This window comes from Anolis carolinensis, unplaced genomic scaffold, assembly GCF_035594765.1.
Source record: "Anolis carolinensis isolate JA03-04 unplaced genomic scaffold, rAnoCar3.1.pri scaffold_14, whole genome shotgun sequence".
In the NCBI taxonomy this organism is placed as follows: domain Eukaryota; kingdom Metazoa; phylum Chordata; class Lepidosauria; order Squamata; family Dactyloidae; genus Anolis; species Anolis carolinensis.
In genome coordinates, this window is record NW_026943825.1 from 16,223,811 (window position 1) to 16,242,439 (window position 18,629).

Genomic DNA, 18,629 nt, shown 5'->3' on the forward strand with positions numbered 1-18,629 from the left:
TGCCACCAATTTGTGGATGCAACCACCAAAAGACTCAGAGAGGAGACCTTTTTTTAAAAAAATTCCCTTTCTTTCTTCTTATTCACTTTAGATGGTAGCTAACTTGGTTTATAATATATGCGACAGAGGCTTCGATGTTGGAGGAACAATAACAAGTTCAGGCACAGAGCTTAGTGGTTACAAAAGATGTTTCTCACTTAGAGGCACTTTTATTAACAGTTACAATACTAGAATGAGGTGAGTCAAACTCCCTAAAGTGTCACTTCTTTTACTTAAAGTAATTAGAACTTCTTTCTCTGCTACGATCACAGATTCTCTGTTCCTTACCAGGACACAGACTACATTAAATAAGTCACCAAACGTATTTTAAACTGACTCAAAAAGGAACAATTGAGTCTCCTTGATCCCCGCAACCTAGGATCAATCTTCCCTGTGCCTCTTCAGAGCACAGACTGAATCCCTTTTTTAAACTCTGCACTTCTTCAACAAACCGGCAGTTGGCTCCGCCTACTTCTCCATGGCAACCAGCCTCTGAGTGCTGAGATGCAATAACTGTAATACTTACCCTTTTAAAACACAAACACACAATTAAACATAACATCTGTAAACCAAAAATTCATACTTCATTACACCTCCCAACCCATAAAGATTATTTTTGACTTTTCTACAACCTGCTTTGAACTGGATTATCTTGACTCCACACTGCCATATAATCCACTTCAGTGTGCAGTCGGACACAACTGGACTTAACGTCAGGGGAAAATGTTTACCCTTTACCTTAACTACCACCAATTCCTCAATACTTTATTTCCCAGACCACCAGACTTCGCCACAGCAACGCGTGGCCGGGCACAGTTGTGCCCGGCCACGCGTTGCTGTGGCGAAGTCTGGTGGTATGGGAAATAGTCAAGATAATCCAGTTCAAAGCAGATAAAATAAGATTTTAATTGCAGTGTTTTTGCAATTCCTGGCCTGACCACCTGAGGGCAGCAGACTCAATGCTTCTTTGTCCATTAGGGAAGGAGCCACGCCCTGCAATGACGCATAGCGACCACCAGGTGGCAGCACAAGGCAGCTCCAGAGATAGGAAAATCCGTCTCATCCGAAGCAACTTTTGCTCTGGAATGGGTTCCAGATGTCCACAGCCTTTTCCAATGGAGTTGGAGGGTGGGAGAGGGTTCCTAAACCTCTGGGCTGAACTATAATTTGTTGTTGTTGTTGTTGTTGTTGTTGTTGCTACTGTCTTCCTTCATTCTGTTTCCTACCTTCCTCCCTTCCTTCCTTCCTTCCTTCTTTCCTTCAGTTTCCCAACTTTCTTTCTTTCTTTCTTTCTTTCTTTCTTTCTTTCTTTCTTTCTTTCTTTCTTTCTTTCTTTCTTTCTTTCTTTCTTTCTTTCTTTCTTTCTTTCCTTCCTTCCTTCCTTCCTTCCTTCCTTCCTTCCTTCCTTCCTTCCTTCCTTCCTTCCTTCCTTCCTTCCACTCTTCTTTCTCTCCTTCCCTCTGTTTCCTTCCTCCTTTCCTTTCTTTCTCTTTTTCTTTCCTCCCTTCCTCCCTTCTTTCCTTCCTTCCCACTTTGTTTCCTTCCTCTTTTCCTTTCTTTCTCTCTCTTTTTCCTTCCTCCCTTCCTTCCTTCCTTCTCTCATTTCCTGTTTCCCAACTCTCTCTCTCTCTTTCTTTCTCTCCCTTCCTCCCTCCCTCCCTCCCTCCCTCCCTTCCTTCCTTCCTTCCTTCCTTCCTCCCTTCTTTCTCTCCTTCCCCCTCTGTTTCCTTACTCCTTTCCTTTCTCCTCTCTCTCTCTTTCCTTTCTTCTTTCCCTCCTTCTTTCTCTTTCCTTCCTTCTTTCTTTCCTTCCTTCCTTCCTTCCTTCCTTCCTTCCTTCCTTCTCTTCCTCCTTCCCACTCTGTTTTCTTCCTTCTTTCCTTTCTTTTTCTCTTTTTCCTTCCTCCCTTCCTCCCTTCTTTCCTTCCTTCCCACTTTGTTTCCTTCCTTCTTTTCTTTCTTTCTCTCTTTTTCCTTCCTCCCTTCCTCCCTTCCTTCCTTCCTTCTCTCCTTTCCTGTTTCCCAACTCTTTCTCTCCCTTCCTCCCTCCCTCCCTCCCTCCCTCCCTTCCTCCCTCCCTCCCTCCCTCCCTCCCTTCCTTCCTCCCTTCCTCCCTTCCTTCCTTCCTTCCTTCCTTCCTCCCTTCTTTCTCTCCTTCCCCCTCTGTTTCCTTACTCCTTTCCTTTCTCCTCTCTCTCTCTTTCCTTTCTTCTTTCCCTCCTTCTTTCTCTTTCCTTCCTTCTTTCCTTTCTTTCTTCTTCTTTCCTTCCTTCCTTCCTTCCTCCTTCCCACTCTGTTTTCTTCCTTCTTTCCTTTCTTTTTCTCTTTTTCCTCCCTCCCTTCCTCCCTTCTTTCCTTCCTTCCCACTTTGTTTCCTTCCTCCTTTCCTTTCTTTTTCTCTCGTTTTCCTTCCTCCCTTCTTTCCTTCCTTCCCACTCTGTTTCCTTCCTCCTTCCCTTTCTTTTTCCTCCCTCCCTTCCTCCCTTCTTTCCTTCCTTCCCACTTTGTTTCCTTCCTCCTTCCCTTTCTTTCTCTCTCTTTTTCCTTCCTCCCATCCCAGTGGCTTTTGAGTCTGCCCAGGGAGGACCCTGGGAGTTGTAGTTTCCCAAGGTCTCAGGGTGACTACAACTCCCATCATCCCATCATCATTCCAAAGCCCACCCCCGTTTCCCCCGGGTGTGTTCAGAGCCTGGGATGTGTAGTTTCCCCCAAGGTCTTTGGATACTAACACAAAAACCAGTATCCACTGTGTGGCTCAAAGGCCCGTATTGTCGTCCAGGGGGAAAATCTTGGGACTACAGAGCCCAAAACCCCCCATTCAAGGATCTCACGAAAGCCAGGCCAAGGGGCTCATTGCGCAAAGGCAGACTAACCGGTTTGCAAACACCCGAAAGAGACCCAGGAAAGGAAGGTGTGGCTGGATTCCAGCGGTGGGATCCTCGGGAGTTGTAGTTTCCCACGGTCTTGAGCCTTCCCTATATAGACTGCATCATTATATATATATCTATATCTATATATATAAAAGGGTAATGAAATTTCGGCCTAGGACATAACAACAAAACGACACATCCCAGAAACACTAAACTTGGCAGCACAACCCCTCATCCATGCCTCTACGTTCATACAACAAAAGGAAAAGAAAAATAAAGTCTTAATTAGAGGGAGAGGAAAAATTGTTTTTATCCAATTGCTGCCAGTTAGAAGGCTAAGTCCCGCCCACTTGGTCTCCTAGCAACCCACTCAGCCCAGGGGACAGGCAGAGTTAGGCCTCACTTAGGCCTCTTCCACACTGCCTATAAAATACAGATTATTTTATTTTAACTGGATTATATGGCAGTGTAGACTCATAGCCCTTCCACACAGCTATATAACCCATTTATAATCTTATATTATCTGCTTTGAACTGGATTATCTTGACTCCACACTGCCATATAATCCACTTCAGTGTGCAGTCGGACACAACTGGACTTAATGTCGGGAGAAAACCTTTACCCTTGACCTTAACTGCCACCAATTCCTCAATACTTTATTTCCCAGACCACCAGACTTTGCCATAGCAACGCGTGGCCGGGCACAGCTAGTTATTATATATAGACTAGCTGTGCCCGGCCATGCGTTGCTGTGGCAAAGTGGTGGTGGCATTGGTTAAAAATTGTTGTGTAATTTTTATTTGACGGTATTTGTATTTTTAAATTATTTTAATTATTAATTTAATTATTTTAAAATTATTTTATTGTAAGTTATCTTTTTATTTATTATATGTTATTATTTTCTTGTATTATTTTTAGTTATTTTCTGTTATTATAGTATTTTATTGTATTAATTTTTTTAGTGTTTTTTATTATTTTTTATTGGGTTGCTAGGAGACCAAGTTGGAGGAGCTTAGCCTTCTAACTGGCTGCAATTGGATAAAAGCAATTATTCCTCTCTCTCTAATTAGGACTTTGTTTTTCTTTTCTTTTTGTTGTATCAACCTAGAGGCGTGGATGATGGGTTGTGTTGTCAAATTTCGAGGTTGGGGGGCCTGTAGTTTTGTTGTTTTGTGGGTCGCCGTGATGCCATCACTCTTTTATAGATATAGATGTGTATGTATACTACAGAGCGACATGCAGAGCAGCCACGGATCCACGCAATGGGATCCTGGGGAGTTTTAGTTCCCGGGAGTTATAGTTTCCCAAGGACTTTAGCCTACTTTGAGTGTGTCTACACTGTAACACGAATGCAGGCCGACACTGCTTGAACTGCCACAGCCCCTTGATATGAGATCCCGAGAGATTTAGTTTCCGGGAGTTATAGTTTCCCAAGGGCTTTAGCCTTTTCTGAGTGCATCTGTATACTGTTGAGTGACATGCAGAACAGCCATGGATCCATACTATGGGATCCTGGGGAGTTATAGTTTCCGGGAGTTATAGTTTCCCAAAGACTTTAGTCTACCTTGGAAATTATAGTTTCCGGGAGTTATAGTTTCCCAAGGGCTTTAGCCTTTTCTGAGCGCATCTGTATACTGTTGAGTGACATGCAGAACAGCCATGGATCCATACTATGGGATCCTGGGGAGTTATAGTTTCCGGGAGTTATAGTTTCCCAAAGACTTTAGTCTACCTTGGAAATTATAGTTTCTAAAAGTTATAGTTTCCCAAGGGCTTTAGCCTTTTCTGAGCACATCTGTATACTGTTGAATGACATGCAGAACATACTATACTATACTATAGGATCCTGGGGAGTTATAGTTTCCGGGAGTTATAGTTTCCCAAAGACTTTAGTCTACCTTGGAAATTATAGTTTCCAAAAGTTATAGTTTCCCAAGGGCTTTAGCCTTTTCTGAGCGCATCTGTATACTGTTGAGTGACATGCAGAACATACTATACTATACTATAGGATCCTGGGGAGTTATAGTTTCCGGGAGTTATAGTTTCCCAAGGGCTTTAGCCTTTTCTGAGCACATCTGTATACTGTTGAGTGACATGCAGAACATACTATACTATACTATAGGATCCTGGGGAGTTATAGTTTCCGGGAGTTATAGTTTCCCAAGGGCTTTAGCCTTTTCTGAGCGCATCTGTATACTGTTGAGTGACATGCAGAACATACTATACTATACTATAGGATCCTGGGGAGTTATAGTTTCCGGGAGTTATAGTTTCCCAAGGGCTTTAGCCTTTTCTGAGCGCATCTGTATACTGTTGAGTGACATGCAGAACAGCCATGGGTCCATACTATGGGATCCTGGGGAGTTATAGTTTCTGGGAGTTAAAGTTTCCCAAAGACTTTAGTCTACCTTGGGGAATTATAGTTTCCCAAGGACTTCAGCCTTCTCTGAACTACGGAACTACATCTCCCGGGGCTGTGTCCGTCAAAGTGCCCCTTCCTTTCGGTGCGAACGGCCTTGCAAAAAAGTCTCCTTGAAGGGGTTAAAAGTGGTGTCAAACTGCATTAATTCCGCAGTGTGGACGCACCTGCGGAACCCAATGGGCCGTGAGAGGGGCCAGGTGTGGCTGGCCATCTGCACGCTCCGGTGGGCAAAAATGGGGCGTCCACGGAAAGGAAGTTGAGTCACTGCTAATCGGGCGAGAGACCCTCCGGGAACGGAGATTCCTGATTGGCCGGGACTTGTAGTTCCCTTAAGGTATAAAAACCTCCACCCTGGGTCTTCTTCCTCACCTTCTCTAGGACGTTGTGACCGTCTCTTGCAGGTAAGTGGACACTAATATGTATATATAGGATCCAATGTGAGTCAGGAGCGTGATGCAGCTGCAGAAAAGGCTAATGTGATCCTAAGTTGCATCTATAGGAGTCTAGATGGAGGGAAGTAATGCGGCCATGGCTTGACGATAGTAATAGATAGGACTGGAGATGAGCCAAGGGTGTGACGCAGCAGCGGAAAAGGCCAATGCGATTCTAAGTAGCATCTGTAGTAGTCCAGATGGAGGGAAGTAATGCAGCCATGGCTTGATGATAGTAATATATATAGCTGAACATGAGCCAAGGGTGTGACGCAGCGGCGGAAAAGGCCAATGCGATTCTAAGTTGCATCTATAGTAGTCCAGATGGAGGAAAGTAATGAAGCCATGGCTTGATGATAGTGATATATATGGCTAAACGTGAGCCAAGAGTGTGATGCAGCGGCAGAAAAGGCCAATACGATTCTAAGTGCATCTATAGTAGTCCAGATGGAAGAAAGTAATGAAGCCGTGGCTTGACGATAGTGATATATAGGGCTAAATGTGAGCCCAGAATGTGATGCAGCTGCAGAAAAGGCCAATACGATTCTAAGTTGCATCTATAGTAGTCCAGATGGAAGAAAGTAATGAAGCCGTGGCTTGACGATAGTGATATATAGGGCTAAATGTGAGCCCAGAATGTGATGCAGCTGCAGAAAAGGACAATACGATTCTAAGTTGCATCTATAGTAGTCCAGATGGAGGAAAGTAATGCAGCCGTGGCTTGAGGATAGTAATGTGTATGTCTGAACATGAGCCAAGGGTGTGACGCAGCAGCGGAAAAGGCCAGTGTGATCCTAGGCTGCATCCATTGGAGTCAACATGGAGGAAACTAATACCTTTGGGTGCAGCCTAGGATCGCATTGGCCTTATCCGCTGCTGCGTCACACTCTTGGCTGATGTCATAGATATCACTATGGTCAAGCCATGGCTGTATTATTTCCCTTCATTCCAATACTGGACTTCTATTGACGCAGCCCAGGATCGCATTGGCCTTTTCCGCTGCTGCGTCACCCTCTTGGCTCATGTCCAGCCATATATATTGTCAAGCCATGGCTGTATTATTTCCCTTCATTCCAATACTGGACTTCTATTGACGCAGCCCAGGATCGCATTGGCCTTTTCCGCTGCTGCGTCACCCTCTTGGCTCATGTCCAGCCATATATATCACTTTTCTCAAGCCATGGCTGTATTATTTCCCTTCATTCAGATACTAGACTTCTATTGACGCAGCCTAGGATCGCATTGGCCTTTTCCGCTGCTGCATCACCCTCTTGGCTCATGTCTAGCCATGCACATTACTATCCTCAAACCACGGCTGGATTACTTTCCTCCATCTGGACTACTATAGATGCAAATTAGAATTGTATTGGCCTTTTCTGCCGCTGCATCACACTCTGGGCTCACTCTGGACTTCTATTGACACAGCCCAGGATCGCATTGGCCTTTTCCGCTGCTGCGTCACCCTCTTGGCTCATGTCCAGCCGTATATCTTACTATTGTCAAGCCATGGCTATAATACTTCCCTCCATCCAGACACTGGACTCCTATAGATGCAGCTTGCAATCGCATTGGGCTTTTCCGCTGCTGCGCCACCCTCTTGGCTCATGTCCAGTCATATATATATCACTATTGTCAAGCCATGGCTATAGTACTTCGCTCCGTCCAGACGCTTGACTCCTATAGATGCAGCTTGCAATCGCATTGGGCTTTTCCGCTGCAGCATCACAGTCATGGCTCATGTCCAGCCATATATATATCACTATTGTCAAACCATGGTTATAATATTTCCCTCCATCCAGACACTAGACTCCTATAGATGCAGCTTGCAATCGCATTGGGCTTTTCCGCTGCAGCATCACAGTCTTGGCTCTCGTTGGGCCGTGTCTCTTCTGACGCTCTCTGCCTTGCAGTGCCATGTCGACCCCCCTGGAGAAGGCCTTGGCCACCATCGTGCTCACGTTCCACAAATACTCCGGGAAGGAAGGCGACAAGTTCAAGCTCAACAAAGCCGAGCTCAAGGAGCTGCTCACCAAGGAGCTGCCCGTCTTCAACAGCGTGAGTCCTTCATTTACTTATCATTTTTATTCTTAATTTATTTTTCATTATAATTTGTTTTTTTTTATTGTATTTTTATTTTTTGTCGCAATTATTATTTTATTTATTTATTTATTTATTTATTTATTTTATTAAACTTGTATACCGCTACTCCCAGTTTGGCTCGGAGCGGTTTACAGAAATAGATTATATTATTATTATTATTATTATTATTATTATGACTATTTTTCCCAGAAACGGATGGACGCGGCCGAGTTCCAGAAGATCATGACCAACCTGGACCACAACCAGGACCACGAGGTGGACTTCCAGGAGTTCTGCTGCTTCCTCTCCTGCGTCTCGATGGGCTTCGAGGAGTTCTTCCGGGGGTGCCCCAAGCCCCCGCTGCCCCAGAAGTGAGCCTGGACCCCTTGATCAATCCAACGCATTAAAAGCCTCCTTTGATTGACATCCATTCACTGGCTCCTACTTTGTCAACATCTATATCTATAAAAGAGTGATGGTATCACGGCGACCCACAAAACAACAAAACTACAGGCCCCCCAACCTCGAAATTTGGCAACACAACCCATCATCCACGCCTCTAGGTTGATACAACAAAAAGAAAAGTAAAGTAAAGTCCTAATTAGAGGGAGAGGAATAATTGCTTTTATCCAATTGCTGCCAGTTAGAAGGCTAAGCTCCTCCAACTTGGTCTCCTAGCAACCCAATAAAAAATAATAAAAAACTAAAAAATTGATACAATAAAATACTATAATAACAGAAAATAACTAAAAATAATACAAGAAAATAATAAAATATAATAAATAAAAATATAACTTACAATAAAATTAATAAAAAATGCAAATAAAGTTAAATAAAAATTACACAACAATTTTTAACCAATACCACCACCACTTTGCCACAGCAACGCGTGGCCAGGCACAGCTAGTCTATATATATAAAAGAGTAATGGCATCACGGCGACCGACAAAACAACAAAACGACATGCCCCCCAACCTCAAAATTTGACAACACAACCCATCCTCCACGCCTCTAGGTTGATACAACAAAAAGAAAAGAAAAATAAAGTCCTAATTAGAGAGAGAGGAATAATGGCTTTTATCCAATTGCTGCCAGTTAGAAGTCTAAGCTCCGCCAACTTAGTCTCCTAGCAACCCAATAAAAATAATAAAAAACACTAAAAAAATAATTAAAAACACTAAAAGATTAATACAATAAAATACTATAATAACAGAAAATAACTAAAAACAATACAAGAAAATAATAAAATATAATAAATAAAAAGATAACTTACAATAAAATTAATTAAAACAAATACAAATAACGTCAAATATAAATTACACAACAATTTTTAACCAATACCACCACCACTTTGCCACAGCAACGCGTGGCCGGGCACAGCTAGTTATTAACTATAGGCTTTAGCTCTTATACGCAGACGACACTGTGTTATTGTCCTTATCTAGTATCGGCCTTAGACGCTTAATCCATTGCTTTGCCACCAAGCTCTTTTCCAGTGGTTCCCAAATTTATTTATTCCCAAACTCACTTATCCAACATAAACGGGCCAGCAGAACGTCGGATAAGCGAATATGTTGGCGTTTTCAGGGGTTTAACCCGGCATGATGGGAGTTGTAGTTCACCCACAACCTGATGCATTTGGTACAATTACAAAAATAACCCAAACTAGCATTAAAATAAATGTCAAATTAGAATTAAATATTGCAAGACGCCAATATAGAATGCCATGCTACAGATATTAACATGCAAGAAAATATGAAGGTAAAATAATAATACCGTATATACTGGAGTATAAGCCGACCCGAATATAAGCCGAGGCACCTAATTTTACCACAAAAAAACTGGGAAAACATTGACTCCAGTATAAGCCGAGGGTGGGAAATTTCAGAAATAAAAATCGATACAATAAAATTACATTAATTGAGGCATCGGTAGGTTAAATGTTTTTGAATATTTACATAAAGCTGTAGTTTAAGATAAGACTGTCCAACTCTGATCCAATCATGATTCTCATCTTCTGCAATGTCAATGTGCTTATGTATCCTTTTAATAATTATAGAGTAAAATAATACATGTAATAATAATAATAATAAATACAGGAAAATAATACAAGTAATAATAAATAGAGTAAAAAAATAAATGCAATAATACAGTAGAGTAAATGTGACCAGATCTTTTCCCTGGAGGTCTGGGCAAGAGCCAAAGGCCTTGTTTTGCATCTTTTGCCCCGTCATAATGAATGACTTCTTCGGCCTTCCTTCCAATGACGGCGGCACGCAATAAACATACGTGTTTGGAAGGACGCAACCCACATTTAGCCTTTTCGGACGGAGACGGTAATGAGCTCTTGCAAAGGCCTCGGTTGGCAGCCTGGCGCCGACTGCGAGTTGCGCCAACCCGCACATCAAGGTGTTGGAATATTTCGAATCCCTGGGAGTTGTAGTTCCCCAAGGCCCAAAGCCTTCTCTGAGTGCATCCCTATACTGTAGCATGGATGCAAATCAAGACTGATGAAACTGCCGTGGCTCGGTGCGGTGGGAGTTGTAGTTCCCCAAGGTCCACAGACTGAGGATAGGCAAGTTGGAAATACAGTATTATGAGAACTACAACTCCCAGCACTCATTGGTAGCATTGGTCCAGGGCAACAAGAGTGGTGTCGTAGAAATCCTTGGGAAACTATAACACCCAGGGGTGCATTAAAATCCTTGGGAAACTATAACACCCAGGGGTGCATTAAAGTCCTTGGGAAACTATAACACCCAGGGGTGCATTAAAATCCTTGGGAAACTATAACGTCCAGTGCATTCTTTTGCACCGGGATACTTTCCTTGGGAAACTATAACACCCAGTGGTGCACTAAAGTCCTTGGGAAACTATAATGTCCAGTGCATTCTTTTGTACCGGGATACTTTCCTTAGGAAACTATAACACCCAGTGGTGCATTAAGATCCTTGGGAAACTATAACACTGTGCATTAAAGTCCTTGGGAAACTGTAACACCCAGTGCCTTCCTTTGCATTGGTATATTTTCCTTGGGAAACTATAACACCCAGTCTTGCATTAAAGTCCTTGGGAAACTATAACACCCAGTGCCTTCCTTTGCATTGGTATATTTTCCTTGGGAAACTATAACACCCAGTCTTGCATTAAAGTCCTTGGGAAACTGTAACACCCAGTGCCTTCCTTTGCATTGGTATATTTTCCTTGGGAAACTATAACACCCAGTCTTGCATTAAAGTCCTTGGGAAACTATAACACCCAGTGCCTTCCTTTGCATTGGTATATTTTCCTTGGGAAACTATAACACCCAGTCTTGCATTAAAGTCCTTGGGAAACTGTAACACCCAGTGCCTTCCTTTGCATTGGTATATTTTCCTTGGGAAACTATAACACCCAGTCTTGCATTAAAGTCCTTGGGAAACTATAACACCCAGTGGTGCATTAAGATCCTTGGGAAACTGTAACACCCAGTGCATTCCTTTGCATTGGGATACTTTCCTTGGGAAACTATAACACCCAGTGGTGCATTAAAGTTCTTGGGAAACTGTAATACCCAGGGGCGCATTAAAGTCCTTGGGAAACTATAACACCCAGTCTTGCATTAAAGTCCTTGGGAAACTATAGCACCCAGTTTCTTCCTTTGCATTGGTATATTTTCCTTGGGAAACTATAACACCCAGTCTTGCATTAAAGTCCTTGGGAAACTATAACACCCAATGGTGTATTAAGATCCTTGGGAAACTGTAACACCCAGTGCATTCCTTTGCATTGGGATACTTTCCTTGGGAAACTATAACACCCAGTCTTGCATTAAAGTCCTTGGGAAACTATAACACCCAGTCTTGCATTAAAGTCCTTGGGAAACTATAACACCCAGTCTTGCATTAAAGTCCTTGGGAAACTATAGCACCCAGTTTCTTCCTTTGCATTGGTATATTTTCCTTGGGAAACTATAACACCCAGTCTTGCATTAAAGTCCTTGGGAAACTATAACACCCAATGGTGTATTAAAGTCCTTGGGAAACCATAACGTCCAAGTGGTGCATTAAAGTCCTTGGGAAACTATAACACCCAGTCTTGCATTAAAGTCCTTGGGAAACTATAACACCCAGTCTTGCATTAAAGTCCTTGGGAAACTATAACACCCAGTCTTGCATTAAAGTCCTTGGGAAACTATAACACCCAATGGTGTATTAAAGTCCTTGGGAAACCATAACGTCCAGTGGTGCATTAAAGTCCTTGGGAAACTATAACACCCAGTCTTGCATTAAAGTCCTTGGGAAACTATAACACCCAGTCTTGCATTAAAGTCCTTGGGAAACTATAACACCCAGTCTTGCATTAAAGTCCTTGGGAAACTATAACACCCAGTCTTGCATTAAAGTCCTTGGGAAACCATAACGTCCAGTGGTGCATTAAAGTCCTTGGGAAACTATAACACCCAGTGCCTTCCTTTGCAATGGTGCAAATAGGCCGCGCATGTTGGCGCATGCACGCATACACGCATGCAAATGTGCAGGGGGGTTAGACAGGATAATGATTAGTTGTTGGAAGAGTGCAATTGGCAAATCTGGTTTTGCAAGTCACTCCTCTTTTGGGAACTACAATTCCCAGCATCCTGCATTGCCCGGCTGCCATTGCTGCTCTCAGGTGAGATTTGGTCTATTTCTTATGGGCCAAAGGGACGCAAAACCCAAAGGTTCGGGATCCTATGGCCTTGCAACTCCACGGAGGTTCGGGGAAATTATTTAAAAACATATGTCGTCATGTATGAACTTGTTATGCGCGGTTTACATACCGTGCAATCTGGGCGTCTGGTTTAGGATGCTTTTGGTTGAAATTATGTGCCATGTCATTTCTGTTTTTAACCATTGCACACCGCTTTGAATCCCACCCATAAGTATAATAATATTGGTGGAATTATTATTATTATTATTGGGGTTGTTGTATGTTTTCCGGGCTGTATTATTATTATTACTATTAGAAACATGACAAGATGAGTCCACAGCAGACACTCTGCTGGCTCTTGTATTGTTGTTGTTGTTGTTGTTGTTGTTGTTGTTGTTATTATTATTATTATTTCCGTCCAGATCCGGAATTGGGTTTTGCCCAGCGACAAATATATACCTGCATCACAATGTTCTCCTTCCCATTTTTAGGGAGAGATGGGTGCTAATTCCTCAGTAAAACCTTTCAGATTATTATTATTATTATTATTATTATTATTATTATTATTATTATTTTATTAGACTGTATTGTTATATATTAGTAATAGTTTATTCAAAGTGGTTTATTATGATTTCATTGGTGCTGTTATTATATTATTATTTTATTCAATGATATTATGCAATTACAGTAGAGTCTCACTTATCCAACATAAACGGGCCGACAGAACGTTGGATAAGCGAATATGTTGGATAATAAGGAGGGATTAAGGAAAAGCCTATTAAACATCCAATTAGGTTATGATTTTACAAATTAAGCACCAAAACATCATGTTAGACAACAAATTTGACAGAAAAAGTAGTTCAATACGCAGTAATGCTATGTAGTAATTACTGTATTTACAAATTTAGCACCAAAATATCACGATATATTGAAAACATTGACTACAAAAATGCATTGGATAATCCAGAACGTTGGATAAGCGAGTGTTGGATAAGTGAGACTCTACTGTATTATCATATCATATATTATTGTTATTATATTATTAAATTATATTATATTATACTATTAATATATTATATTGTTCAATTTTAGTGTTATTGTTGTTATATTATAGATAGATAGATAGATAGATAGATAGATAGATAGATAGATAGATAGATAGATAGATAGATAGATAGATAGATAGATAGATAGATAGATAGAGATAAATGAGAGAGTAGACAGATGGATGGATGCATAAATAGAGATAGAGATAGAGAGATAGAGATAGAGATATAGAGATAGATGGATGGATAGATAGAGATAGATAGATAGAGAAGGATGGATGGATGGATGGATGGATGGATGGATGGATGGATGGATGGATGGATGGATGGATGGGTGGATAGAGAAGAATGGATGGATGGATGGATGGATGGATGGATAGATAGATAGATACATGATAGATAGATAGATAGATAGATAGATAGATAGATAGATAGATAGATAGATAGAGATAAATGAGAGAGTAGACAGATGGATGGATGGATGCATAAATAGAGATAGAGATAGAGAGATAGAGATAGATGGATGGATAGATAGAGATAGATAGATCGAGAAGGATGGATGGATGGATGGATGGATGGATGGGTGGATAGAGAAGGATGGATGGATGGATGGATGGATGGATGGATAGATAGATAGATACATGATAGATAGATAGATAGATAGATAGATAGATAGATAGATAGATAGATAGATAGATAGATAGATAGATAAGGATGGATGGATAGAGTAGGACGGACGGATGGATAGATAGATAGATAGATAGATAGATAGATAGATAGATAGATAGATAGATAGATAGATAGATAGATAGATAGATAGATAGATAGATAGATAAGGATGGATGGATAGAGTAGGACGGACGGACGGATAGATAGATAGATGGATAAGGATAAGGATGGATGGATGGATGGATGGATAAATAGATATAGTGATGGATAGATAGATAGATAGATAGATAGATAGATAGATAGATAGATAGATAAGGATAGATGGATGGATGCATAAGATATGGATGGATGGATGGATGGATGGATAGATAGATAGATAGATAGATAGATAGATAGATAGATAGATAGATAGATAGATAGAGAAGGATGGATGGATGGATGGATGGGTGGGTGGGTGGATAGATGCAGAGACAGAGAGAGATATGGATGGATGGATGGATGGATGGATGGATGGATGGATGGATGGATGGATGGATGGATGGATATAGATAGCCACCCAGTCCAGCCCCCTTCTGCCAGGCAGGAAAAGCACGATCAAAACTCCCCTGACAGATGGCCACCCACCCTCTGCTTAAAGACCTCCCGAGAAGGGCGGACACTCCACCAGGGACCCCTAAGGGCCACCTAGCCTGACCCATGGGCCTGGGTCTCCTCTCCCTCCCATTGCAGGCCATGCAGCCCCCGCTGGAAGAGGCGCTGGCCGTGATGGTGAACACCTTCCACAAATACTCCTCCCGGGAGGGAGACCCCCTCAAGCTCAGCACGGCCGAGATGAAGGAGCTGCTCACCCACGAACTGCCCACCTTCGTCCGGGTAAGAGAGGCCAGGCGTCCACATTGGCAGGGATTTAATGCGGTTTCACACCACTTTGAACCACCTCGGTTCCATGCCACAAGTCCCTGGGAGTTGTAGTTCGCCTCTCTTTGCCAGGGAAACTACAACTCCCAGAGTGTTTGTTAGCATCAATGGTGCTCCTATGTCTATTATTATTATCATTATTATTATTATTATTATTACTATTCCTGGGAGTTGTAGTTTCCTATGTCTTTTTGCCTTCTCAGCCGGAGACTCTCCATACTACAGCTCCCAGCATCCCATTATTATTACAGTAGAGTCTCACTTATCCAACATAAACGGGCCGGCAGAACGTTGGATAAGCGAATATGTTGGATAATAAGGAGAGAATAATAAAAAGCCTATTAAATATCAAAATAGGTTATGATTTTACAAATTAAGCACCAAAGCATCATGTTATACAACAAATTTGGCAGAAAAAGTAGTTCAATATGCAGTAATGTTATGTTGTAATTACTGTATTTACAAAATTAGCACCAAAATATCACGTTATATTGAAAACATTGACTACAAAAATACGTTGGATAATCCAGAATGTTGGATAAGCGAGTGTTGGATAAGTGAGACTCTACTGTATTATTATTATTATTATTATTATTATTATTATTATTATTATTATTATTATTTGCAATGCACCCATAGACATTTAAGAACCTTGGGAAACTACAACTCCCAGCATGCTGTTGCATGGAGCCAGAAAAGTGAAATTGGGGCCAAAAAAAAATGCATGCATTTCTATGCCATAGAAAGCCAAGGACCTTGGGAAACTATAACTCCCACGATCCCATTGCATGCAGTCCAAGCAAGGCCAAAATGCATGCGTTCTATGGTAGGAAGGTGCCCATTGAAGGCTAAAGGCCTTGGGAAACTATATCTCCCATAATCCCATTGCATGGCTGTGGAATCAGGGTCAAAAATGCATGCATTGTGTATTATACATGCGCCCATAGAAGGCCCTTAGGAAACTACAACTCCCAGCATGCCGTTGCATGGAGCCAGGACAGTGGAATCAGGGCCAAAAAAAATGCATAGTTTCCCAAGGTTCTTAAATGTCTATGGGTGCATTGCTAAAAAAAAAAAGAATTAAGGGGTGCTAAGGGATGCTGGGAGCTGTAGTATGGAGAGTCTCCGGCTGAGAAGGCAAAAGGACGTAGGAAGCTACAACTCCCAGGAATAGTAATAATAATAATAATAATAATAATAATAATAATAATAATAATAATAATAATAGAATGGTATGGATGTGCCTGTAGAAAGCCAAGGACCTTGGGAAACTATAACTCTCACAATGCCATTGCATGGAGCCAGGGGTCAAAATACATGCATTTTTTGCTATGATATGGAGAGGTGCCCATAGAACATCGAGGACCTTGGGGAAACTATAACTCCCACAATGCCGGTCCAAAATGCATGCCTTGTATACTACAAATGTGCCCATATGCCGGTCCAAAATGCATGCCTTGTATACTATAAATGTGCCCATATGCCGGTCCAAAATGCATGCCTTGTATACTATAAATGTGCCCATATGCCGGTCCAAAATGCATGCCTTGTATACTATAAATGTGCCCATATGCCGGTCCAAAATGCATGCCTTGTATACTATAAATGTGCCCATATGCCGGTCCAAAATGCATGCCTTGTATACTATAAATGTGCCCATATGCTGGTCCAAAATGCATGCCTTGTATACTATAAATGTGCCCATATGCCGGTCCAAAATGCATGCCTTGTATACTATAAATGTGCCCATATGCCGGTCCAAAATGCATGCCTTGTATACTATAAATGTGCCCATATGCCGGTCCAAAATGCATGCCTTGTATACTATAAATGTGCCCATATGCCAGTCCAAAATGCATGCCTTGTATACTATAAATGTGCCCATATGCCGGTCCAAAATGCATGCCTTGTATACTATAAATGTGCCCATATGCCAGTCCAAAATGCATGCCTTGTATGTGCCCATATGCCGGTCCAAAATGCATGCCTTGTATACTATAAATGTGCCCATATGCCAGTCCAAAATGCATGCCTTGTATACTATAAATGTGCCCATATGCCGGTCCAAAATGCATGCCTTGTATACTATAAATGTGCCCATATGCCGGTCCAAAATGCATGCCTTGTATACTATAAATGTGCCCATATGCCGGTCCAAAATGCATGCCTTGTATACTATAAATGTGCCCATATGCCGGTCCAAAATGCATGCCTTGTATACTATAAATGTGCCCATATGCCGGTCCAAAATGCATGCCTTGTATACTATAAATGTGCCCATATGCCGGTCCAAAATGCATGCCTTGTATACTATAAATGTGCCCATATGCCGGTCCAAAATGCATGCCTTGTATACTATAAATGTGCCCATATGCCGGTCCAAAATGCATGCATTGTATACTATAAATGTGCCCATATGCCGGTCCAAAATGCATGCCTTGTATACTATAAATGTGCCCATATGCCGGTCCAAAATGCATGCCTTGTATACTATAAATGTGCCCATATGCCGGTCCAAAATGCATGCCTTGTATACTATAAATGTGCCCATATGCCGGTCCAAAATGCATGCCTTGTATACTATAAATGTGCCCATATGCCGGTCCAAAATGCATGCCTTGTATACTATAAATGTGCCCATATGCCGGTCCAAAATGCATGCCTTGTATACTATAAATGTGCCCATATGCCGGTCCAAAATGCATGCATTGTATACTATAAAAGGCTGAGGACCTTGGGAAACTACAACTCCCAGTATGCCATGGCAGTGAAAGCGGAGCCCAAAATGCATGCATTGTATGGTAGGAAGGCGCCCATTGAAGGCTAAGGCCCTTGAGAAACTACAACTCCCTTCCTTCTATTATTATTATTATTATTATTATTATTATTATTATTATTATTATTATTCTCGCAGGGGAAGATCAACGAGGTGGGTCTGGAGTCGGTGATGCAAAAGCTGGACGGCAACAAGGACGGCGAACTGGACTTCCCAGAATACGCCGTCTTCCTGGCCTTGGTGGCCAACCTGTGCCACGAGTTCTTTGCCGAGTGCGCCGACGAGAAGAACCGCAAGAGATGAGCAACCCGAGCGCCATGGTCCCGGCCTGGGCCAACTTCGGCCCTCCCTCCCTCCGGGTGTTTTGGACTCCAACTCCCACCATTCCTAACAGCCTACCGGCTGTTAGGAATGGTGGGAGTTGGAGTCCAAAACACCCGGAGGGAGGGAGGGCCGAAGTTGGCCCAGGCCGGGCCTCTCGGCTTCATCCTGCCTTTGCAAAATGGAAATAAAAAATGATTCAGACACGAAACCACCAAAGACTTTTCTTTCTTCTTCTTATTTACTTTAGATGGTAGCGTAACTTGGTTTATAATACATGCGACAGAGGCTTAGATGTTGGAAGAACAATAACAATAACAATAACAATAACAATAACAACAACCTGTGGACAACTTCAACAGAAAGGAAGAAACCATGAAAATGAACAAAA

At 42.0% G+C, this 18,629-nt stretch overlaps 2 protein-coding genes across 2 annotated transcripts; both read left to right on the forward strand.

The window, feature by feature from the left end:
- The first annotated feature begins 5,623 nt into the window (after positions 1 to 5,623).
- Positions 5,624 to 8,270, forward strand: LOC134294307 (protein S100-A4-like). The gene is made up of 3 exons (XM_062965014.1): positions 5,624 to 5,731; positions 7,672 to 7,816; positions 8,051 to 8,270. Exons 2-3 carry the CDS (start codon positions 7,676 to 7,678, stop codon positions 8,213 to 8,215), a joined length of 306 nt encoding a protein of 101 aa, XP_062821084.1. The 5' UTR covers positions 5,624 to 5,731; positions 7,672 to 7,675; the 3' UTR covers positions 8,216 to 8,270.
- A 4,113-nt stretch (positions 8,271 to 12,383) lies between these two features.
- On the forward strand, positions 12,384 to 18,224 carry LOC134294308 (protein S100-A2-like). Its single transcript, XM_062965015.1, has 3 exons — positions 12,384 to 12,490; positions 14,953 to 15,096; positions 18,056 to 18,224. Exons 2-3 carry the CDS (start codon positions 14,956 to 14,958, stop codon positions 18,218 to 18,220), a joined length of 306 nt encoding a protein of 101 aa, XP_062821085.1. The 5' UTR covers positions 12,384 to 12,490; positions 14,953 to 14,955; the 3' UTR covers positions 18,221 to 18,224.
- The last annotated feature ends 405 nt before the right edge of the window (positions 18,225 to 18,629 follow it).